The sequence below is a fragment of the Chiloscyllium plagiosum genome, chromosome 12 (assembly GCF_004010195.1).
Source record: "Chiloscyllium plagiosum isolate BGI_BamShark_2017 chromosome 12, ASM401019v2, whole genome shotgun sequence".
NCBI lineage: Eukaryota > Metazoa > Chordata > Chondrichthyes > Orectolobiformes > Hemiscylliidae > Chiloscyllium > Chiloscyllium plagiosum.
Window position 1 is genome coordinate 5327748 of NC_057721.1, and position 25826 is coordinate 5353573.

At 41.3% G+C, this 25826-nt stretch overlaps 1 protein-coding gene across 1 annotated transcript in view; it reads left to right on the forward strand.

Annotated features, from left to right (window-relative positions):
• Positions 1–293: 293 nt before the first annotated feature.
• Positions 294–25826, forward strand: part of gtf2f2a (general transcription factor IIF, polypeptide 2a) — a 106467-nt gene continuing 80934 nt past the window's right edge. The window contains exons 1-3 of the mRNA XM_043700322.1: positions 294–317; positions 15129–15202; positions 15314–15332. Of these exons, the coding sequence (XP_043556257.1) occupies positions 309–317; positions 15129–15202; positions 15314–15332 (102 nt within the window). The 5' untranslated portion in view covers positions 294–308. The remainder of the gene's footprint in view (positions 318–15128; positions 15203–15313; positions 15333–25826) is intronic.

Genomic DNA, 25826 nt, shown 5'->3' on the forward strand with positions numbered 1-25826 from the left:
AATGAGGCATGAGGGGTCACTAGGTAATGGGAGGGATGGGTGAGGGTGTTTGGGTGGAAATGGGCAAGGGTATGCAAGACTGAAGGATTTGGGAATGGCAGTGGTGGGAGGAAATAGAGTGAAGGAATGGCAGGGGAATGAGTGGGGAGAAAAGTATGAGTTGTGAATACAAGATGAGAGGCAGGGCGATTGGAGATGGAAGGGTGTCTAGGTATCAAATTGGTGGGAATTGTGGAAAATAGAGATCAGTGTGGAGGATATCAGCAGGAAGGAGGGGCAGCATAGGGTGGATGAGAATTACATCGAACATGGAAATGGTTGTTTGGCCAACCCAGTCTGGTGGTGGTGTTTATCCTTCACTTGAATGATAATCCTATAGCTCCATAATTTTCTCTGTTATAACAAAATTATCCCAATTATTCAGGAGACATTTAACTGATGTGTTAAGGTTGCCCCACAATCATAATGACTGGGGCAGAATGACTTGACAATTCCTACTTCACTCCACCCATCCCTGCAGCCAACACATCTTATGGAAGAGGCTTAGAAAAATTCCGTTCAAAAATAAAAGCCTGGGCGGGGATCTGGAAAATTCCTTTCCGATTGAGATGAACAAAGCCAGACCACACTAGCTGCGTTTGTGTTAACCGTTAAATCACTTCAATTTTATGGATATTTTTTAATCAACCTGTTCAGAAATCTTATTATACATCTCTGGAGTAGGTAGAACTTGAAGCCAGGCTACTGGCTCAGAGGTAGGAATTCAATCACTCAGCCACAAGAGGACCTCATTTCCATTTTATATAATTTCCTACCCCTGTTTGAGAACCAGTCCAGTTCCCTTTTGAAGAGATTAGGTGAGTTCATGCACAGCACAAATAGCACCAACATTTAAGATTTAAACAGCAAATACTGAGTATCGGTGGACAGAGAAAAAGAGTTAATGTTTGAAATCTGACAACTTGTGTAACATCCATCTTGTGTCTAATCTTGTAATGTTTAAACCTTTAATGTCACATTCTTCACCCATCTGTAAAACTGAGTTTTTTTATGAATAGATACAGAATCCAGCTCTCACTATTGTATGTATCTTTTATGCCTGGTGCAAATGCCATTGACAATAGGCTAATGAATCCTACAAACTCCTGACAAAGTTTCTCAATGGGTCCAGGCACTGGAATTAATAATGAAACTCTCAACATCTGCAGGCAACAATTTCTAAAACTTTCTTATGGGGAGTGGCAGATGGAGTTTAATTCAGATAAATGTGAGGTGCTGTATTTTGGGAAGGCAAATCAGGGCAGAACTTATCCACTTAATTGTAAGGTCATGGGGAGTTTGCCGATCAGGGACACCTTGAACTGTTAGGTTCATAGCTCCTTGAAAGTGGAGTTGCAGATAGATAGGATAGTGAAGATGGTGTTTGGTATGCTTTCCTTTATTGGTCAGAGTATTGAGTACAGGAGTTGGGAGGTTGTGTTGTGGTTGTACACGACATTGGTTAGGCCATTGTTGAAATATTGCGTGCGATTCTGGTCTCCTTCCTATCGGAAAGATGTTGTGAAACTTGAAAGGGTTCAGAAAAGATTTACAAGGATGTTGTCAGGGATGGAGGATTTGAGCTATAGGGAGGGGCTGAATAAGTTAGGGCGGTTTTTCCTGGAGTGTTGGAGGTTGAGGGGTGATCTTACAGAGGTTCACAAAATCATGAGAGACATTGGTAGGATAAATAGGCAAGGTCTTTTCCCTGGGGTGGAGGAGTCCAGAACTAGAGGGTACGGGTTTAGGGCGAGAGGGGAAAGATTTAAAAGGGACCAGAGGGGCAACTATTTCATGCAGAGGGTGGTACATGTATGGAATAAGCTGCCACAGGAAGTAGTAGAGGCTGCTACAATTGCAACATTTAAAAGGCATCTGGATGGGTATATAAATAAGAAGGCTTTAGTGGGATATGGGCCGGGTGCTGGCAAATGGGACTCTATTTAGGATATTTGGTCGACAAGGATGAGTTGGATCAAAGGATCTGTTTCCATGCTGTACATCTGTATGACACTATGATTCTCTCTGTTCCCCTATTAGTGTAGTTCCCTTCCTCTGGTCTGTCCCTTTTTTCCCTTTTGAGGTAATTTCCTAATTGACTGTTTAGAGGCGTTATGACACACCTTTGGAGCAGGTGGGACTTGAACCCAGGTCTCCTGGTTCAGGTCGGGATACTATCACTGCAGCACAACAGCCACTGCCACCTTCTTTTGAAGAATGACCTTGCAGTCCAAGAGCAATTGTTAATTTTATTGGAGCAATTGGAGATACAGACAAGGCACCTGTGCAATTTTTCCATCATTGGGCGAATGTCATTTGACCTGTAGCTTTCCAATTTAATTTCAAATAACATCTTTATTTGTATTAATGTTTATCATTTGTCTGCTCTTCATTCCATAACTTAAACCTGAATACCATCGGCAAGAATGCAGACTTAATTAAAATAGTCACTTAACTTACCATAGCCTGAGAGTTTATTTGAATCTTTCCTAAACTGTCTTTTGCCGATGTTATTACCATCTTTAACTCCTGATGTAGTTCGAAAAGCCTTTCAGAGTTGGAAACAACTGTGCTAAACTTAAATAAGGGTAATTACAAAGGAATCAGGGCAGACCTGGCTGGAGTGGACAGGGCAAGGACATTAGCAGCAAAGATGTTTGACGATTAATGGCGGACATTTAAGAAACTGGCTCATGGCTCATACCAAAGATATATCCCAGTAAGAAAGGAGGACTCTAGGAAGGAGACAGGCCAACTATGGCTAACCAGAGAAGTTAAGGATAGAATCAAATTGAAAGGAAAAAAATGCACCGAGTCAAAGATTAGGTTGAGCCAGAGGACCAGAAAGTTTTTAAAAACTAACAAAAGGTGGTCAGAGTAATGATTTGGAGGAGCCGGTGTAGGTCTAGGGTGTACAAAATTAAAAATCACACATCACCAGGTTATAGTCCAACAGGTTTTTTTGGAACCACTAGCTTTCGGAGTAAATGCACTTGAAAGTAATATCAGGGCAGATAGCAAGAGGTTTTTTTAAAAATATGTGAAAAGGAAAAGAGAGTGGAAAGTTAACATAAGACCCTCAGAGAACAAGGCTAGGGAAATAATGGGGAATCAGGGAATGACAATGAAGTTGAATTCAGTATTCATATTACTGTGAATTCACAGAAGATACAAATAATTGCAAACATCTAAAGGGGCAAAGACATGAGAGAAAATAAATGCAGTAACTATCACTAGCGAGAAAGTACAGGAAAACTAATGGGACTAAAACTAATTGGTTCCCTGGACCTGATGGGATGCGTCCTAGGATATTAAAAGGACTAGCTACAGAGATAATGGGTGCTCTGGTAGAAATCTCCCAAGAATCCTTAGATTCTGGAAAAGTCCAGTGGATTGGGAAACTGCCAATGTAACACCTTTATTTAAAAAGGCAAAACTTCTTGAAAGATCAGCAAACTATAGGCCAGTTAACAACATCTGTTAATGGGAAAAGGTTATTTATCTATTATAAAGGGTGTAGTGGCAGAGCATTTAGAAATCCATAATATCATTAAGCAGAGTCAGCATTGGCTTTGTGAAAGGAAATCAAGCCTGACAAATTTTGGAGGATTTGAGCTATAGGGAGAGGCTGAACAGGCTGGGGCTGTTTTCCCTGGAGTGACAGAGGCTGAGGGGTGACCTTATAGAGCTTTACAAAATTATGAGGGGCATGGATAGGGTAAATAGGCAAAGTCTTTTCCCTGGTGTCAGGGAATCCAGAACTAGAGGGCATAGGTTTAGGATGAGAGGGGAAAGATATAAAAGAGATCTAAGGGGCAACTTTTTCACGCAGAGGGTGGTACATGTATGGAATGAGCTGCGAAAGGAAGTGGTGGAGGCTGGTACATTTGCAACATTTAAAAGGCATTTGGATGGGTATATGAATAGGAAGGATTTGGAGGGATATGGGCTGAGTGCTGGCAAGTGGGACTAGATTGGGTTGGGATATCTGGACGGGTTGGACCAAAGGGTCTGTTTCCATGCTGTACATCTCTATGACTCTGTGTAACAAGCAGGATAGATAAAGAGGGAACATTGAATGTAATACATTTGAATTTTCAGAAGGCATTTGATAAGATACTTAATAAGATCCTGGCTCATGATTTTGCCTGAAGAAGGGCATGTGCCCGAAACGTCGAATCTTCTGTTCCCTAGATGCTGCCTGACCTGCTGTGCTGTTCCAGCAATAAAGTTTCAGCTTTGATCTCCAGCGTCTACAGACCTCACTTTCTCCTCATGATTTTGGATGTACTATATTGGCAAGAATAGAAGATTGGCTAAGGAAGGCATTGTCAAGATGGCAACCTGTAACTAGTGGTATGCCAAAGGGATCCATACTGGAGCCACAGTTATTTGCAGTATATATTCATGATTTGGATGAAGAAAGTGAATGTATCAAAGCCAAGTTTGTGGATGATCCAAAAGTAGCTGGGAAGGCGAGTGTTGAGGATGGCACAGAGTCTAAAAACGGGATTTAAATAGGATAGGATTGAGCAGAACTTGGCAAATAGAATTGGGGAACAGTAAGGTTATGCACGTTGGAGAATAGCAAGAATCGAGGAGTTGAATATAATTTAAATGGAGAAAGCACAGCAGGGATTAGAAATTCAGCAGGTAATAAGGAAGGCAAGTGAAATGTCAGTCTTTATTCCAAAAGGAATGGAGTGTAAATGTGGAGAGATCTTGTTTAAAATTATATAATAAACTAGTTAGACCACGCTTAGAATATTGTGAGAAGTCTTGGTTTCCTTAATCTAGGGAAAGATTTACTGGAGTCAGCCCAGAGAAGGTTCACTCGGTTCATCTAAGTCTTGGGGGGACTGTCTTATGAGGAGTGACTCAGTAGGTTGGACCTCTACTTGTTGGAATATAGAAGATTGAGAGGTGACCTTACTGAAGCATACAAGATTCTTAGAGAACAGGGTTGATGCAGAAAGTTTACTTGCCCTTGTGGGAGTATCTAGGATGAGAGATATCATCTCAAAGTAAGGGGACACCCACAAAAGACATGTGGAGGATTTATTTTCTCAGATGATTGTGAACCTGTGGAATTCTTTACCATTGAGGGCTGTCGAGGCTGGTTCATTAAGTATATTCATGGCTGAGTTAGATAGATTTTCAGTAAGTAAGGGAATAGAGTGTTACACGAATGAGGCAAGAAAGTGCAGTTGAGGACTATCAGATCAGCCATTATACAGCGGTACAGACTCAATGGGCTGAATGGCCTACTTCTATTCCTATATCTTGTGATCTAATCTACCAAAGAGGTCTGTTTCTGTGCTGTACATCTCGGACTCTTCACTTTTTAAGTGGATGTTTTTGCCTCCTAATTTGCGTGAGATATTTGTCTTTGTTCTGAGTTCCCTAAGTTTGCAATCCTGCTCCAGTCTCATTTGTATTAGTGTACTTCTTGTCGGTCGTATTTGGTGTGCCTTGTCCTGTTAACCATTGTAACATATATACCTTTAGTTTCTCTTCGATATTTTCTAATCAATCTGTTTAGAGGTGTAATGATTTACCTCTGGGACAGGTGGGATCTGAACTGAGGCCTCCTGGTTGAGAGGTAGGGCCACTACCGCTTTGTCGCAGAAGCTTGCCTTTGTTTTGGTTTAGACCTGTTTTGAAGATGTCACATCTGTCCTTGGTGCTTGTTTGACATAATTATGGGGTTTTCCAGTCCACTTTTCTCCTAAATTTTCATCCAGTTCGCAGACTTCACCCTCAGAATCAGGAACCCGAATAATCTGCACCCTCTGCCATGCCAGTGAGGTGAAATCGAGCGATTGCATAATCAGAACTGGCCAGGTGTTTCCCCACACGGAAATCTGAAACTGCAATTCGGTAGCTGCTTTAAAACAGCCACAGCTGGAAATGTGTTCCAGTAGTTGTTTCGCAAACATCTTGTGTAAGAAAGCAGAAATTTCAGATCCTTATCTGACCGCACTAGATGTTTTGCCATCAGATTGTTTAATGCTAATAAGGGAGATGGAAATCCACATAATACAGTTTGGATCCAAATTAAATGCTACTGTATGTAGACAAGGTTAATTGGTAAGATAGTGTTGTGCTGAAAAATGTGTTGCTGGAAAAGCGCAGCAGGTCAGGCAGCATCAAAGGAACAGGAGAATCGACATTTCGGGCATAAGCCCTTCAGGAATGAGGAGGGTGTGCCAAGCAGGCTAAGATAAAAGGTAGGGAGGAGGGACTTGGGGGAGGGACGTTGGGAATGCGATAGGTGGAAGGAGGTTAAGGTGAGGGTGATAGGCTGGAGAGGGGATGAGGGCGGAAATGTACTGGTTGTCCTGGTTGGGTCCAAATTTTCCTAGATAGTGTTGTGGTTATGTTGTTGGGCTAGATCCCTGGATTAACGACATCGCTTTAAATTCTACAGTTGAGGTGTGTGAATTCAGTTAATTAAATAAATCTGGTCTTAAAAGGTAAGTCTTAATAATGTGGATCATAAAACTACTGGATTGTTGTTGAGAACCCATCTGGTTTGCTAATGTCCTTGAGGAAAGAAAAGCAGCCACCCTAACTTCATCTGGTCTGTCAGTGACTCTGGACTCACACTGATGACTCCAGTACGTCTTTCCTTAGGTAAAGGAAACCAAAACGTTCAGTTGGTTCTTATCTGCTTTCTGTAACGGCCTAGCAGTAACTTAGTTGTATCAAACGACTTGTAATGATCCATTAAGGTGGTAATTAGGAGTGGATGAACCATGTCAGTACTCCTTCTAATCTGTGTGGCTGTGAGAGCAGGATTCCATGCTTGGTGTCACAGCATTGACTTCCAATTCCGTAAGTCACTGACAAGCCTGGGCCTTTGAGGCCTGCACAGCCAATGAGAAAATTGGTGGGAATGGAGGTGACACCCATAAAGTGTGAACAAATGGAACAAAATGCCTCAGTTCAGCTTCTCACCTGAAGGATGGCAGTTCTGACAGTGAACCACTTGCTCTGATCCATGCACCTCCACTGAGTTCTTCATGGTCATTATTGCCACCCCACTCCACTTTTGGAGAGAGGATTGTATCAAATAAGCCCAAAGTCCAACTTATTCAGCTCCTTCTGTAGAAAACATTTTTTTGCATGCTATGTTTAAAAAATTGTTGAGGCATATCTAGCTTTAGCCAGAGACCCAATGGATTTGTGCAGAATGTGGGGCTACCTACAGCAACTTCATTCTCTCAAGTGGCCCTTTGCCCTGTCAAAGTAAGCTAGAGTTTCCTTTTTGTTTTGTAGCAGGGTTTGCTGAAATCATGACATTATGTTTTGTGACTTGGAACAATATTAGTTGTCCTTTCTGCTGTGATATTGTTTGATTGTTTTAACTGCCTAACTCTTAAGCATTGAAGTTCAAAGCACATTTAGTTATCTGCAGGTTCTGAGTCACTGAAGGCTAACATGTAGGTGTAGCAAGCTCTTCAGAAGGCTGTTGGCATGTTTGCCTGTATTACAAGAGGTTTTCAGTACAGGAGCAAAGAAGTCTTGCTTCACTTACATGGAACACTGATGGGCCTGCACTTGGAGTATTGTGCCTAAGGAATGATGTTTGGTTGTGGTTTCCCAGATTGATTCCTGGAATGCTAGTGTGGAACCTGGGGATACAGTCTTAGAATAAAAAAACAAGCTGTTTAGGATTGAGATGAGGAGGAAGGTCTTCACTCAGACAATGGTGAATATTTGGAATCCTCTACCTCAGCTAGCTTAGTCATTAACTAAGTTTGAAACAGAGATTGCTAAATCTCTTGTTACCTAAAGAATGGTAAAAATATAGGAGAGCACAAGAATATGACATCAGGGTAAATGATGAGCCATGATCTATAATGGCTGAGCAGGCTCAAAGGGCTGAATGGCCTACACCAGCTCCTCTGGGTTACCTACCCGTTAGCCAGTTACTGATGACTTTCCATCTCTGCAGGGTCTGGGTGCTTACCTTTTTTTAAACAGTTAGACAAGCTCAATTTTTTTTAGCCTGGACCTTTTTAATAATCCTGTTGCTTTTGGCATTTCTTCCTATCCTATTATTTGCCTGTGTCCCCATCTGGACCTGCTGTCAATTTACCTTGCATTCCTCTATTATATCCTTCAAACTGTTTAACAATATTTATTAAAGTACCAGCAGATCTATTATGTAGAATCTCACAGGTGAGTCAGGAGACTGTAGGTTTAACTCCAGTTACAAGAGATGTCCATTAAATTAAATGGTCTGTGGATGCCTAACTTTGGAGGATTAAAGTGAGTGACGAGCAGATAGGATAGATTATTTGTCAACAATTGGATGTCTTACATCTCGTTATGAACTCTGTTTTTAAAAAAAGTAACGTTTAAAGGAATTGCAACGTTAAATTAGTTTCTGAAATAATGACACAAAATTTAATGTTTTAAAACTTTTGCGATAACTGAGTTTAAAAAAACTTGATCAAACACTTCTTTTTGTAGACAGCTTTTAAACTACAGCAAGGAGCATTCCCTTTTATATGAATCACATATTCGAATCATTAGTTCTTATTACAAACAGTGCTCATTTATTCCCAGTTTCCATTGTGCTACCTTGACTCGTCTAAGTAGAAAGTGAAGGCACTTTCATTTTTGAGCTTCTTTTAATATCCATCACAAGCAATAAAGCCTGTCTAATGATTCTTCTCACTGGTCATTACTTGACAAATGTTTCAGAACCCCTAGCTACAGGATATGTCTCCAATAAGTTGTGAGCAGCCATTTCTCTTGTCTGATCATTGTCTTCTGTCAGCCTGTGCTGTTCACTAATTTGTAGAGGAGCCTATAACTTGATCTCAGAAATGGCAATCTCTTTCTGCATGGGAACTTGAAACACATTAACCATTGTATTCAGGTAGAAGTACTAATTATCTATCCTTGATCCCAAAACCTTTCATTGCTGAAGTAAGTGGACCATTAGAGTGGAGTGGATTAGCTTGGCTGGCTGGTTTGTTATTCAGTGATGCCACCAATGTACGGTTCAATTCCTGCATTGGCTGAGCTTACCATGCAGAACTCTGCTTCTCAACCTCTCTCCTTGCCCGAAGTGAGGTTAAACCACCACAACTCATTTCTGTCTAATGGGAGAGCAGACCTACGGTCATCTGGGACTATGGTGACTTTACCTTTAAATTGACCTTTTACAACTGTCTGTAAACTGCTACCTTCAACACCTTTCAGGACACTTAGAATCCACTCACTGCTAACCCAGAGACTGCTGCCAATGTCTCCAAGCAGAATTATCTTGCGCTGCACCATTTGATGCAGTTTTTTGATACATAGTGTCATACTCCTCAAATTACTGCGCGTAGCGCTATGGATGACCCATAACCGCTTTCATTTACAATGGAAACATCTCAAGGTATCCCTTAGAGACCTTGAATAGGTGAATAGGTAGGAAGTTTGAGGAGGAGATGTTAAAAGGAGTGAGGGGCAATGACTCACAATGGGCATTTTACAATGTCGGCACCATAGAGTCATACAGTATGGAAACAGACCCTTCGGTCCAACCAGCCCATGCTGACCATAATCCCAAACTAAACTAGTCCCACCTGCCTGTGCTTGGCCCATATCTCTGCAAACATTTCTTATTCATGTATCTTATCCAAATGCCTTCCAAACATTGTAACTGTACCAGCACCCACCATTTCCTCTGGAATGTCATTCCATATATGAACTACTCTCTGTGTAAAAAGCGTTGAGCTTGTGCTTTTTAAATCCTTCTCCTCTTATCTTAAAAATATGCCCCTTAGTCTTGAAGTCCCCCTTCCCAGGGAAAAGGTACCTGCCATTCACCTCATCTGTACCCCTCATGATTTTATAAACCTCTATAGGGTCACCTCCGATAGTCTGGTGAGAAAACCCCAGCCTCTCCCTATAACTCTCACTGTCCATTCCCAGCAATGTGCTGGTAAATCTTTTCTGAATATTCTCCAGCTTAATAATATCCTTCCTGGAGCAGGACAACCAGAACTGGACACAGTCTTCCAGAAGAGGCCTCACCAATGTCGTGTACAACTTCAACATGATGCGTTAACTCCTACACTTAGAAATTTCTGAAAGTACTGCTGCCTGAAAAAGAGAGAAGTGGGTGCATAGCAAACATGAGAAGTGAAGGATATGACATGGGTAATAGACATGGAGGAGTCTAGACCCAGGGAAACCAAAGGAAGATTTGAAAAATGAGAATTTGACATCTAAAGCATTATGGTCAGTAGCCAATGTAGATGAGCAAAGCTAGGTATACTAGAGAGTGAACTTGGTGTGTATTAGAAAGTGGAACTTGGTGTGACATTAATGCTGTCCTAGATGATAACCCAGTTGAATTTTCTGGAGGAAACCCTGGGGAAAGAGTTTCAGATAACTCTAAGTCTCTTCAATTTGAGTGCTTGACTAATTGAGAAGATTTAAATTTACCTTTTTATCTTGTCCATTGCTGTATTGGTATCAGTTTAACTGTTTAAGAAAGGTGGTAACTGTGTTGAGATTATAAGAGTCATGGTTAGTAAGTTTGAGGATGGCACCAAAATTGGTGATGGAGTGGACAGTGAAGAAAGTTTTCTAAAATTACAAAGAGATCTTGGATCAACTGAGTCAGTGGGCTGAGGAGTGGCAGATGGAGTTTCATTTGAATAAATGCGAGGTATTGCATTTTGAATGCCAGCATCAGAGGTACAGTTAGTAAGTTTGCACATGACACCAAAATTGGAGGTGTAGTGGACAGCGAAGAGGGTTACCTCGGATTACAACAGGATCTTGACCAGATGGACCAATGGGCTGAGAAGTGGCAGGTGGAGTTAAATTCAGATAAATGCGAGGTGCTGCATTTTGGGAAAGCAAATCTTAGCAGAGCTTATACACTTAATGGTAAGGTCCTAGGGAGTGTTGCTGAACAGAGACCTTTGTAATGCATAGCTCATAGCTCCTTGAAAGTGGAGTTGCAGGTAGATAGGATAGTGAAGAAGGTGTTTGGTATGCTTTCCTTTATTGGTATTGAGTACAGGAGTTGGGAGGTCATGTTGCAGCTGTACAGGACATTGGTTAGGCCACTGTTGGAATATTGCGTGCAATTCTGGTCTCCTTCCTATCAAAAAGATGTTGTGAAACTTGAAGGGGTTCAGAAAAGATTTACAATGATGTTGCCAGGGTTGGAGGATTTGAGCTATAAGGAGAGGCTGAACGGGCTGGGGCTGTTTTCCCTGGAGCGTTGGAGGCTGAGGGGTGACCTTATGGAGGTTTACAAAATTATGAGGGGCATGGATAGGATAAGTAGGCAAAGTCTTTTCCCTGGGGTCCAGAACTAGAGGGCATAGGTTTAGGGTGAGAGGGGAAATATATCAAAGAGACCTACGGGCGACAGAGGGTGGTACGTGTATGGAATGAGCTGCCAGAGGATGTGGAAGCTGGTACAATTGCAACATTTAAGAGGCATTTGGATGGGTAAGTGAATAGGAAGGGTTTGGAGGGATATGGGCCGGGTGCTGGCAGGTGGGACTAGATTGGGTTAGGATATCTGGTCAGCATGGACGGGTTGGACCGAAGGGTCTGTTTCCATGCTGTACATCTCTCTGACTCTATGGTAAAACAAGAGCAGGACTTACACAATTAAAAGCTGAAAATGTGTTGCTGGAAAAGCGCAGCAGGTCAGGCAGCATCCAGGGAACAGGAGAATCGACGTTTCGGGCATAAGCCCTTCTTCAGGAAGGGCTGAAGAAGGGCTTATGCCTGAAACATCGATTCTCCTGTTCCCTGGATGCTGCCTGACCTGCTGCGCTTTTCCAGCAACACATTTTCAGCTCCGATCTCCAGCATCTGCAGACCTCACTTTCTCCTTACATAATTAAAAGTCTGGCCTTGGGTAGTGTTGTAGAACAGAGAGACCTCGGGATTCAAGTTAAAATTTGTGTTGCAGGTAGACAGACTGGTTAAGGCGGCACTTAGCAAGCTTGCCTTTATTGTTCAGACCTTTTCAGTATAGGAGTTGGGATGTCATGTTGTGGTTGTATGGGTCATGGGTGTGGCCTCCTCTGGAGTACAGTTGTGTGCGCGCAGTTCTGGTCACCCTGCTATAGAAAGGATATTAAATTGGAGAGGTTTCAGAAAAGATTTACTAGGATATTGCTGGGAATGGAGGGTTTCAGTTATAAGTATAGATTAGATTAGATTCCCCACAGTGTGGAAACAGGCCCGACAAGTCCACACCAACCCTCCGAAGAGCAACCCACCCAGACCCATTCTCCTACATTCACCCCTGACTAATGCACCTAACTCTACAGGCAAAATAGCATGGCCAATTCACCTATCCTGCACATCTTTGGAATGTGGGAGGAAACCCACGCAGACACAGAGAGAATGTGCAAACTCCACGCAGACAGTTGCCCGAGGCGGGAATTGAACTCAGGTCCCTGGCACTGTGAGGCAGCAGTGCTAACCACTGAGCCACCGTGCCGCCCATAGGCTGCCAATCTTTTTCCCCTGGAGTGTCGAAGGTTGAGGGGTGACCTTCTAGAGATTTATAAAATAATGAGGGGCATAGAAAAGGTGATTAGCCCAGGTGAATAGCCCTAGATGTTCAAAACTGAGTGGCATATTTTAAGGTGAGAAGAGAAAGACTTAAAAAGGACGTAGGCAACTTTATTTTACAGAGAGTGATTTTTGGAGGATGAAAATCAGAAAGGAGAACATTGGCAGCTTATTGAGTCCGGAGGGAAAAAATGAAAAAGAAGTGGCAGATTTTTGAAATAAAAAAAATACTTTATTCATAAAATAATTTGATGGTCTGTACAGTTGGTCATGCCATACATACGTAAACATTTGCATACAGAGATCAGAATTTATCATCTGTATATACAGGTCTGTACGTTTATCAATCACATGTCCATATATTTAGCTGAGGCATCAGCAGAGCCCAAAGGCCTTAACCTGCAGACCCCTGCTGCCAGGAATAGTCTCCCCTCTCAGGCTCGCATCCTTCCTGATGGACTCGGCAAATGGCTCTATTCAGCACACAAACAAGGCAGGAGAGAGAGGGCAGTCCTGCCTGACTCCAGAACTGACTGGGAAGCTATCTGATTCCCACCCATTGATTGAGACTGCACTGACAAATGTTGGTTAGAGCAGTCTGATCCAATTGCAGATTCCCTCCCCAAAGCCCATTTTAGAAAGAAGTGGCAGATGGATTGCAGAAGAGAAAGAGACAGGTAATTTGATTAGAGGTTTGCTCAGTTCTGACCAGGATGCCATGGTTGCAAACAATCTGTTCAGCGTAGGCGGGGGAGGAGGTCTGTCTTGATGAGGGTACAGGTAGGCATGGTATAATTATTGTTGCTGTGCACGCTCTCACCAGTCACACTTGATATCCTCCTTTCACATTTCTGAATCACACTTCAACTTCGAATTTTTGTATTCATATCAGATATACACTCTTCCAATCAACCAGTTAGAGCAGGAATAAAAATCAGTCTGTTCAGAAGACATGTAATTCCGACACAGTAATCACAAAATGAAATCAGGAAAGTAAACTAATCAAATTGCTCAGAGTACTTTTTGAGTACTTTCCAGATGATTGAAATTTAATTTCCATGTTTTTCTACCCAACTAAATTTCCACATTGATTCAATAGTTTAATTTTAATCACAGAAGGGGGCAGAAGATGGCTCTGTTCAATTTTAAGAACTCAAATTCCCAAAATAATTTTGATAATGGGGAAGTTGTATTATGTTTTGACCTCTGTAATGTTTTGCTTCATTGAAATAATTTGAAAAACCAAGTGATGAATTTTAAGTTTCTTGTGTTGAAAGATGCACTTGGCCCAAATCCCTCCAAATCCTTCCTATTCATGTACCCATCAGATCCCTTTTAAATGTTGCAATTGTACCAGCCTCCACCACTTCCTCTGGCAGCTCATTCCATACACGTACCACCCTCTGTGTGGAAAAAGTTGCCCTTAGGTTTCTTTTATATCTTTCCCCTCTCACCCTAAACCTATGCCCTCTAGTTCTGGACTCCCCCACCCCAACTCAAGTTTCTTGAGTTCGCATGAAAGATGCAACTTATTTTTTTCTTTGTCTAATTCAGGGGGACAAACAAATGGGAGTAGAGGGCATTGTCATTCTTGTTTACATAACATGTTTTTATGCAACTGCGGTTGTTAGAGGAAAAACTAATTATTTTCTAGGACCCAAATAAAAAAACACTTGGACTTGTCTCATTTTTTAGTGGAAACTTTGGTCATTCCTTTCACAAATGTCCAATCACCTTTCACTGCCACACCCCTGTATCTGCGTGGAAAGAATGTAAAACATGATTTATTTTTAATGTGAAAAAGATGCATATACATTATTATTCACACATGCTGCTATGTGTCTAAGAAAGATAGAGCATAGGAGCAGAAATAGTCCATTCAACCCTCTGCTATTCAATATGATCATGGCTGATCATCCAACTCCATGTTCTGTTCCCACTTTCTCCCTGTACCCCTTGATCCCTTTAGCCCTGAGAACCATACCTAACTCCTTCTTGAAAACATTCAATATTTTGGCCTTAGTCCCTTTTTATGGTAGAAAATTCTTATGATAGTTAGGATAAATAGTGGACAGACGTTATAATCCAGAAAAATCTATAATATGCTGTGTATAGATGTCAGACGTCGATTTTTTTTGGACATCTTAAAATGGATCTCTGCACAAAGAATCACTGGGATATATTACATGTTCATCGAGTCATTCAAAACAAAAAATGTTTTTAAATTCCTCCTCTTTGCAATCCGAAATAGCTCCATACGCAATGTGTGATCAGTTTTTGAAGTTTGACTCCCTCATTATGGGCGCTCACATTCACTTTTGTGCTCAACAGCTTTCCCACTCTTCCTATTGTTCACTTTTTCACCTCCCTGGGGTCTGCAACTGATTCTACTTCCCCACTTTGAGTTCTCCTTCCTCAGAGGAAAATTAACAAAAATGATAATGCTGGCTAATACATAAGCATGCTGTGTTTTATTTTTGCTTTTAACACTTATAGTTAATGTCTGTTTGTATTACACATGTTTGTAGGTTCCTAAATACCTTTCTCAGCAATGGGCTAAAGCAACAGGAAGAGGTGAAGTCGGAAAAATAAGGATAGCCAAGTAAGTGATCTTTATTGTGTTGCAGTGTAGCTGTCCAAGATTGATAGATGTGTTTTTAAATGATGAAGTGGTAAGCATGAAACTAATCTGCTTCCTCTCTCTATTTAACAGGAATCAAGGAAAAACTGAGGTAAGAGAATGCAAGGAAGGAAATGCTATTAAAAGGATTTTGGGCATCTATCTCCTGTGTGTCACCCCCAGATTTGTGTACTGTTTAAAAACAGTACAGATTCTATCTCAAACACTTGGTGGAGTGGCATAATGGATAAACCCAGGGTTCTCCTGTGCAGCCTGAATAGCACTTAAATTTATGGATGAGCTTATTTAGTGTTTGTTGAACAACTACTAAAATTTTATGGCCTTAAAACTTGAGTTGTAGAATATTGTTCTTTGCATATTATGCCTCTACCCTTTCACAACGCATGACATCTAACTTGCCATGAGTAACGCTATGGGCTGAGTATCTGCTAGTATATACTGTAGATAGCACGATTAAATGTTTCTGGTACAAATGAGTGTCATTATGACTCATTGTGATTATCGTGAATGATTGGAAATATTAATGGTAGACCTCTGCATTAATATCTAAATGTCAGATCTTGAGAGGAGATTGTTTCTTAATAATTACTGAACGTTTTAGAAAAAAGTTGTTTCAGGCAGTTTTATTTGCAGAAATGAAACATAAAGCTAAATGTAGAATTTGCTTCATGCATTAAAGTGTAGTTAGTTCCTACAGTGGAATTGAAAAGATTTCCTTCACAGATTAAACCAACTGGGTTTTTTTCTTTCAACAACAAGACTTCTACTTGGCCTCATTAAAGTCTTCAGAACGATTTGAGTTGGACAGGGTAGATGTGAAAAGGATGTTTCACACTTCTGGGAGTGTCTGAAACTGTGGGATATAAATACAAAATAGTAACTAAAGGTATTACTGGGGAAATCAGAAATATCTTGAACTTGAAGAGTGGTTAGAATGTTGAACTGAATACCACAGGAAGTGTTTGAGTTTAATAGCTTATGTTTTCAGAATAAAGCTAGATGAGTAAATATGAGTAAAAATAATGCTTATATGGTGAAAAGTGGTAAATGGAATGAGAGTGGACCCCTGTGGAGCATAAACATCACAAATGGCTTCACTTTGTGCTGTACATTTCATTTAATAATCTGTGCTCTTCTGTCACCACTAATGTTGAAGATTGCCTTATTGTGAATATTATAAAAATGCTCATTTTGAGGCTAATTCATTATGTATACAGATTTTTTTAATTCACTCGCTTACTAAGCCAGCATTAATTGTCCATCCCTAGTTGCTGGTGATGAAGTACCTTCTTGAACCATTGCAGTCCATTTGCTGTGGGTGCACCAAATGCCTTTAGGGAGGCAATTGCAGGATTTTGACCCAGTGACACTGAAGGAATAGCGATTATATATCCATGTCAGGATAGTGAGTGTCTGGAAGGGGAACCTGCAGGTATGTTCCCATGTATCTGCTGCCCTTGTTCTTCTACGTCAGAGTTTACACGACACCAGATTATAGTCCAACAGGTTTATTTAACATCTTGAGCTTTTGGAGCACTGCTGCTTTGTCAGGTGAAGTTGTAACATCTGACTTTGTCCACCCCAGTCCAACACTGGCATCTCCACACCATGGCCTGTTCTTCGAAATGGAAGGAGCTGTGGATTTGAAAGATACTGTCTAAGCAGATCTGGTGAATTTCTGCAGTGCATCTTGTAGATAGTTAATATTACTGTTTTTTATTATTCAGTCATGGGATGCAGCTGAGCCAGGGTTTATTGTCTATCCATAATTTCCCTTGAGCTGCCTCCTTGAAACCTATGTGGAACATGCACATAGGTAGACCCGCAATGCTGTTGGAGGCAGAATTCTAGGATATTGATCCAGCAACACTGAAAGGAGGAGAACTTGGAGGTGGTTTTGCTCCTGAGCTTTGGTGGTGAAGATCATGAATATTTCTGAATGTGCCAATCAAGCGGCTGCTTTGTCCTGGGAGGTATCAAATTTCATGGGCGATGTTGGAACTGTGCTGCATTCAGGCAAGTAGGGAGTCATGCATTACACTCCGGACTTCTGGTCTTGCAGATGATGGGCAGGCTTTGGGGAGTCAGAGGTGAGTTACCTGCTGAAAGGTTCCTAGCCTCTGACCCGCCCTTGTAGTCGCAGTACTTGTATGATTAGGTAAAAACAAGGACTGCTAATGCTGGAAAGCAGAGTCTAGATTAGAATGGAAATACACAGCAGGTCAGGCAGCATCCGAGGAGCAGGAAAATCGACATTTCGAGCAAAAGCCCTTCATCAGGAATAGAGGCAGGGTGCCTGCAGAGTGGAGAGATAAATGAGAGGGGGGGTGGGGGTGGGGAGAAAGTAGCGTAGAGCTTTTCCAGCACCACTCTAATCTAATACTTGTATGATTAGTCCAGTTCAATTTCCAGTCAATGATCAGTTATCACAGTACTTCTCTGAACACCAATTCTCCAAATCAGTGCAGTTTGTCGACTGGAGAAATGAAATTGTGTTGCAGCTTTTCTTTTAAAATTAAACTCAAACAGGTCCTTTTAGTGCCTGCCTGTGAATGGTAAGAAGAGATTTTTTATTTTGTTGTCTAATTTCATGACACTTATTGAGTGAACACCAAAACACAGGCCACAGTGAGTAAAGAGTAATTGGAGCAGAGCCTCCTCTGATGTATACATGAACAAATGGCGAAGGAACAGTGGGATTGCCAGACCAGGGACTTGTTAGACAATCTAAGAATTAACTTGTTTTTGTTTGTGCTGTATTTACAACTTGGTACCTTTTAACAATATGTAGAGTTAAGACAAAGGGTGACGAATAGATAATTTTATGCAAAAGGTATCCATCAGTTCAGAACAGACAAATTGTCTTGCATAGACATCATGAGATATGAAATCTGTAGTTTTCACTAAACAGTTGTCAGTGCAAACATTTAATCACCCAAAGGCTGTTGCCTTGAATCAATCTGTTCAATTTGCCTGCACCTGAGTCTACGCGCTAATGATGGGTGCCTGTTTGATCTCACGTGTGAGATAGCCGTCTACTGCTTCTGTCTTTGGACAGTACAGGGATGGTCTCAAGACACCTTTGCGGAAGTTGCAGTGTAGGCCTCAGCTTGGTCTGTCAGGTGTGAGACCTTTGCAGAGGAGGGCAGGTGCTGTTTATGGCTAGAAACCGCTAATGGTAACTTGGTGGGCAGAGGCTTCCCTTACAGAATTATACAAACTCTCGATCTTCCAAAGCACTGCCTGCAACAAGTCCTGATCACCTGCTCCTGCATTCACTAATCTACATTGGCTGGAAAACTTAAAATTTAAAATTCTCATCCTTAAGGCATAGGAGCAGAAGTAGGTAATTCAGCCCATTGAGTCTGCTGTGCCATTCAGTGAGGTTGTGGCTGATCTGACGTTTTGACATTTCTTGCTAAAGAAATAGAATTTAAAAGTAGGAAAGTGTTGCTGCAACTGTCCACCGTGTTAGTGAGACCACACCTGGAGTAGTGCGTACAATTCTGGCCCTCTTACTTGAGGGATGTAGTTGCATTGGAGGCAGCTCAGAGGCGGTTTGCTAGATTGATTCCAGAGATGAGGGGTTTGTCTCCTGAATTAAGATTGAGCAGTTTAGGCCTATACTGTTGAGAGTTAAGAAGGATGAGAGGAGATTGAATTGAAGTGTATAAGATGCTCAATAGACTTAGAGAGGGGTTTCCTTTTGTGAGGCAATCTAGAATGAGCAGTCATTGTTTTAGAGTTGGGGGTAACCAGTTTAAAACCAAGATGAGAGATTACTTCTCCCAAAAGGTCATCAGTCTGTGGAATTCGCTACCCAAAGTGGGATGGATGCTGGGGCATTGAATAGATTTAATGAAGATATAGGTTTTCAATTAGTAACGTGTTGAAGGGTTATGCTTAGCAGGCAGGAAAATGGAGTGACCCAAGATGAGATCAGCTATGATCGTATTAAATTGCAGAGTAGAATTGCTCCTAGTTCTTATGGTCAAATATTATGTGTTGGATTGAGTGGAGGAATATATATTTATTTCATGAATCCTATTCATTTGTCCATGTTATGCAAGTCAAACTGGTTTTCAGCTGGTAGGTTTGTATGTTTATTCTCCCTTGTAGAATAAAGAAGAATTACCTGGTATCTTGTGGTCTGTTTCCATAGTCAGCATACTCAGTTACAGTTCACCCTATCTTTCTCAGCCTACAACCTTCCATGGTCTCCTCCAATTCTGTCTTTCGTGTGCCTCCGGCTCTTCATTCCTCCATTGGTGCAAGTGATGTCCACTGTCTAAGCTCTCAGTTCCCTCCCTGTGTTTCCCCATCTGTATTGCCTTAAAACCTACATCTATGACCAAACTTTTATCATGTCCTAATATCTCCTCGTAGTGGTACACTTTTCCTACAAAGCACATTAGGATATTTTATTGCAGCCAACTCTCCCTGTAAAGGTTATTTGCCATTGGTCAGGTGAAGCTCTGAGTGGTACTAAATCTAAAGAAGTACTTTATGTTGAAACCTGAACTGTTGCCTGTGCGTCCTCTCTTGTCAGAAGAGGATGGATTGCCCTGAGCGAAATACAGAAGGGAAAAAGTAAAGCCCTTAATAGTAGAAGAAAACATATTTCCTGCTCGTCTGATATGTTGTATAATATTGGATTCTAAACTTTTAGCCCAAACTCTCAAAATGAGGAACAAATAGTCAAAATTAGGAAGGCCATTTTATGTCTATTAGCAGCCTAAGTAGTCCAGTCATACCACTTTCATGTTTTGTAGCACTGTTAATGTGCAAATTTTAAGAATCTGGTGGAGCCTCTCTTGAAGCCAGTCCTTTAGTCAGCAGAAGAGCTCTCCAGTTTTATTTTGCTGATCATTTATACGTTTTAATTGCCTGTTGCATTAACATTTTCATAAGTATTAAGGGAATTCTGTCTGATAGTTGCATCGTTTCATACATCTGGAATGTGCAATTATTTTGGGATTTGTTGTAGGATTTAAAATGTGTATGAGCAAAATGTAAGAAATTATTAATTCTCTTGCTTGAAGAGTATGGAGAAGAAAAACTAAGTCTGTTTTATTTTAGCCATCTCCAGCAACTCTAATATTTCAGGACACGAGGCTTGACTTCAACTGTGTTGGTCTGATTTTGAAATGCAGAATAGGTTTGAAAATTGTCCACTAAACTACTAGATATTAAAGATATCCAGGAATGTAGAGAGAGTGAGGACAATTGGTTTTGAAGTTGAAGATTGGTCATGATATAGATGTAGATGAAGACTTGAGGGATCCAGTGGCATATGTTTCTGAAAATCAGAGCAGTGATTTACCTGTGAGAATGGAGATCATTCGAAATTATGATATTCTTCTGAGGTGGTAGCAGTGTGTACCATTTACAAAATTCAAGAATTCACTAAGGCTTCATAAATGGCATCTTTAAAACCCATGACCACTACCACCTAGAAGGACAAGGAAAGCACATATAAGTGAACACAAGCATCTGCAAGTTCCTCTTCAAGCCACTCCTCATCCTGACTTTGAAATACATTGCTGTTCCTTCAATGACTCTGGGTCAAAACTATGAAGATTTCTCCATAACAGCATTGTGGGTGTACCTGTACCAAATGGACCACAGCAGTTCATGAAGGCAATTCACCACCACCATCATCTTGTGGGATAGCCAGGGATGGGCAATCAATGGCTGCCAAAGCCAAGAAAGTCCACATCCCATGAATGATTTTTTTTTAAAAACATCCACATCTGAACCATTTGCTTTGTGGAAAAAAAAAGCTCTTCAGCTCTCCGTATGGTTGATCTGCTGTACATTCTCCAGATGTGGTTCATGACTTCAACCTTACATCTTTTAAGGATTATTTTCCTATAGTACATCCTGGGTTTAAGCCGAATTAAATTTTTAAAAACATCACTGTATTTGCTCTTGCACCATCTTTGAAGTTTTTGAAGTTAAATGAAAGGTAGAGCTATTGCCAGAATTTTGGTGAATCAAGGCACTGGACATTGCCAGGATTTCACATGTGGAAAATATGCGTGCAGACAAATTTATGTATTTTCCAAATGAAATTATGAAAAGAAAACAGAGCAAGCTACTTTGCTCAATGATTATATGATTGTACAGGAGAAGGTATTTGGATTGATATTTCTAGAACACTGAGCATTTGATTACACTGTTGGATTTTATATCATCTTAAGATAACTTCAGAATGTATTTGCTGGTTTGTCAATATTTTTATCCGTATGGTGCAATGCAACGCATTAAATTCAAACATAAATTAATGAGCTGGGGAGAAATGCTTGAGTAAATCCTGAACAGTATGACAAATGATTTAATTTGTCTTAGGTACTAGATTGAGAATATAGCTGAGAGAGAGAGATTAATTATGGATGCAGCAGCAGGGGCGAGGAACGCCTTAAAAAATTAGCGCACCAGAAAGCAAGAGGAATCTTAATTGTGGAAAGAATATGTATTCATGCTTAAAATGTCTTGCTTTTCTTGTCACACTTAAGCTATTTGCTCCACCTTTTTTTTTAATCCCTAATCGTTTTTTTTTTATTAATGCCCTTAAACTGTATAAATTCTATGCACTCGTGTGAGTATGCAGTTACACCCCTCACCATCAATTCCATTTAAACATGTAATCCCGACTTGTCTTGGGTGAGCATGTCAGACCTAACTTCATTCAGTCCCTAGCACCTTGGGTGAAGGGGCAACTTATAGTTTTCATTCCTACATGTTATATATAGTTTGTTTACTCAGGTAGCAATTGTTTCATAAGTTGGCAGTGCCCTTTTAAAAATTATATAGAACCTTTTGCAGATTGTAACCAGCTCAGTGTTCAACAGCTGTCATGAAATTGAATGGGGGAAAGCATAATATCTGAATCTTTTAAACAATTCTTGAATTGTGCTACTAATTTTTTGAGCCAAGTTAGCAGAGTGATGAGAGCACAAGAATGTTGGCTATCCTGTTTACAATATGTTCCAGAATCCGCTAGAATCTACTTGTATTAAAAGCAGATGTTTATGTGGATTGATGTTTAATTCCTTACTAAAATCAGTGGATCTTAAAAACAGCACACTAAAATGGCTTCAGTTTAAAACTATAACATAACAAACATAAACTTCACTATCTTTTGCATCTTCATACCAAATGTGGCCCTTTTGTTTACTAGCTTCACTCATTTATTTTTAAATTTGCATCACTCAATCAATTTTCAGGTCTACCAGTTCATTCCCAGTTTCCTTTTATGAAGTGTTTAATTGTCACATGATAGAATTTATAGATTCTGAACCATGTTATCTAGCCAAGAATTCTATCTTCTGACTACCCTCTATGCAAAGAGACCTTTTTTCTAACACCTGTAATTCTTTTTAACATCCATAACTTTGTACCTTCTATTTTTCTGAACCATGGCAGCAGCTTGTTATTTACCCTTCAATCCTTAATGACTGAGACCTCCGTCGTGGTGCGCCTTAATTTTCTCATTTCTACTAAAAGAACCCTGAGCATCTCAAGTCTTTCTTCATATCAGTAAGCAGGCTGAAATATTAAAAGCCACCAGATTAATCATTGATCATGGTTGATTTTATTTGCCTGTGTGAACACCAGGTTGCTAGGCTGCAGGTGACTTGTATAATTGTGTGACTGGAGACTTTGATGTTGAGTACAGAAGCTAAAGATGTTTTTGTGTGAGTGATTACAAGATAAGGAGCACAAGAGTCTCTCTAGGTTGTTGCTTTGGGATTTTGAAATGTGGCTTTGTGTATCATCATAGAGCCATGAGATCCTAGAATGACTATAACGCAGGAGGAAGATATTTGTCCCATTTGGGTCTCTCCCTGTAGAACATTACTGTCAGCACAATTCTCTGACTCTGATCCCATATCTCTGCTAATTCCCTTCCTTTGTGCTCATCCAATTTCCAGTTGAAATCATTGATCGTCTCTGCTTTCACTGCTTTTTAAGGCAGTGAGTTCCAAATTCTCACTATTTGCTCCGGAAAGCAAGCTCTTCCTCAGATTCAGCCCAACACCCATGCTTCAATGTTAAATCTGTATTCCCTACTTCTTGTGCAATCAGCCCGATGGAACAGCTTTTCTTTCTCTACCTCTCCAAACCTGTCATTGCCTTTACATAGTGCAAATTTCTCTTTACTAAAAATGTAAAATTTCTTTGAAGAATAAAGTACAAAATGTTCCATTCTGTTAGTTATAATTTTAAAAAGAAATCTTTGCCAAAACATAATTAAAATGCGTGGGACTAATTTAATGACCAGTTTACCAAACAAAAGCTTGTGATCTAAGCTGACCTCAATTATAGTGGCTTACAATTTACTGTCAGCTATTTAATGTGTTTTTTTTTTAAATGATCTAATTGAAATCACCATCTATCTTGCCATTCCCCACTCCCCAAAGTATGAGGAGTGGGGAAGCTGGAGTTTAATTTAAAATGCAATGTGCTGCAATTTGGTAAGGCAAATCAGAGCAGGACTTATACACTTCATGCTAAGATCCTGGGGAGTGTTGCTGAACACACAGACCTTGGGGTGCAGGTTCATAGTTTCTTGAAAGTGAAGTCGCAGTAGATAGAATAACGAAGAAGGTTTTGGTATGCTTGATTTTATTAGTCAGAACATTGAGTATCGGAGTTGGAAGGTCATGTTGCAGCTAAATAGGACATTGGTTAGGCCACTTTTGGAATGCAGCATTCAAATGTGGTCTCCCTGCTATAGGGAAAACATTGTGAAACTTGAAAGGGTTCAGAAAAGAGTTACATGGATGTTGCCAGGGTTGGAGGGTTTGATCTAGAGAGAAGCTGAATATGATGGGGTTATTTTCCCTGGCACATTGGAGGCTCAGGGGTGACCTTATAGAGATTTATAAAATCATGAGGGACATGGATAGGGTGAACAACCAAGCTCTTTTTCCCCAAGGTAAGGGAGTCCAAACTGGAGGGCATAGTTTGAAGGTGAGAGGAGAAAGATTTAAAAGGGACATAAGGGGCATCGTTTCCACAGAGAGTGGTGCGTGTATGGAATGAGCTGCCAGAGAACGTGGTGGTGGCTGGTACACATACAACATTTAAAAGGCATCTGGATGGGTATATGGATAGGAAGGGTTTAAAGGGAGATGGGCAAATGCTGACAAATGAGACTATCTTATTTTAGGATATTTGGTGGGCATGGACCGAAGGATCTGTTTCTGTCCTTTACATGTCAATGACTATAGTTTTGGCAGCGCAATTTGGCTATAACATCACTGAAGAATTAGGGAACAGTATTTTCGAGAATGCTTACCTCTGTTCATAGTATTGCGATTCCAGCAGGGATCGATTCATGAACTTTGTTCTGCCCCTGCACTGATATCCGCGCTAAAATCTCCACGCCATTCTGCCCACGCACTGATATCCGCGCTGAAATATCCGCGCTGAAATCTCCACGACGTTCTGCCCCCATTCTGATATCCGCGTTAAAATCTCCATGCCATTCTGCCCACGCACTGATATCCCCACTGAAATCTCCACGCTGTTCTGCCCCCATACTGATATCCACGCTGAAATCTCTGCACCGTTCTGCCCACGCACTGATATCCGCGCTGAAATCTTCACGTTGTTCTGCCCACGCACTGATATCCCCGCTGAAATCTCTGCGCCGTTCTGCCCACGCACTGATATCCGCGCTGAAATCTCTGCGCCGTTCTGCCCACGTACTGATATCCGCGCTGAAATCTCCACGCTGTTCTGCCCCCATACTGATATCCACGCTGAAATCTCTGCACCGTTCTGCCCACGCACTGATATCAGCGCTGAAATCTCTGTGCCGTTCTGCCCACCCACTGATATCCGCGCTGAAATCTCCACGCTGTTCTGCCCCCGTACTGATATCCGCGCTGAAATCACTGCGCCGTTCTGCCCACGCACTGATATCCGCGCTGAAATCTCTGCGCCGTTCTGCCCACGCACTGATATCCGCGCTGAAATCTCTGCGCCGTTCTGCCCACGTACTGATATCCGCGCTGAAATCTCCACGTTGTTCTGCCCACGCACTGATATCCCCGCTGAAATCTCTGCGCCGTTCTGCCCACGTACTGATATCCGCGCTGAAATCTCTACGCTGTTCTGCCCCCATACTGATATCCACGCTGAAATCTCTGCACCGTTCTGCCCACGCACTGATATCCGCGCTGAAATCTCTGCGCCGTTCTGCCCACCCACTGATATCCGCGCTGAAATCTTCACGCTGTTCTGCCCCGTACTGATATCCGCTCTGAAATCTCTGCGCCGTTCTGCCCATGCACTGATATCCGCGCTGAAATCTCCGCGCCGTTCTGCCCCGGTACTGATATCCGCGCTGAAATCTCCATGCTGTTCTGCCCCCGTACAGATATCCACGCTGAAATCTCCACGCCGTTCTGCCCACGTACTGATATCCACGCTGAAATCTCCACGCCGTTCTGCCCCCGTACTGATATCCACGCTGAAATCTCCACGCCATTCTGCCCACGTACTGATATCCCCGCTGAAATCTCTGCGCCATTCTGCCCCCGTACTGATATCCCCGCTGAAATCTCCACGT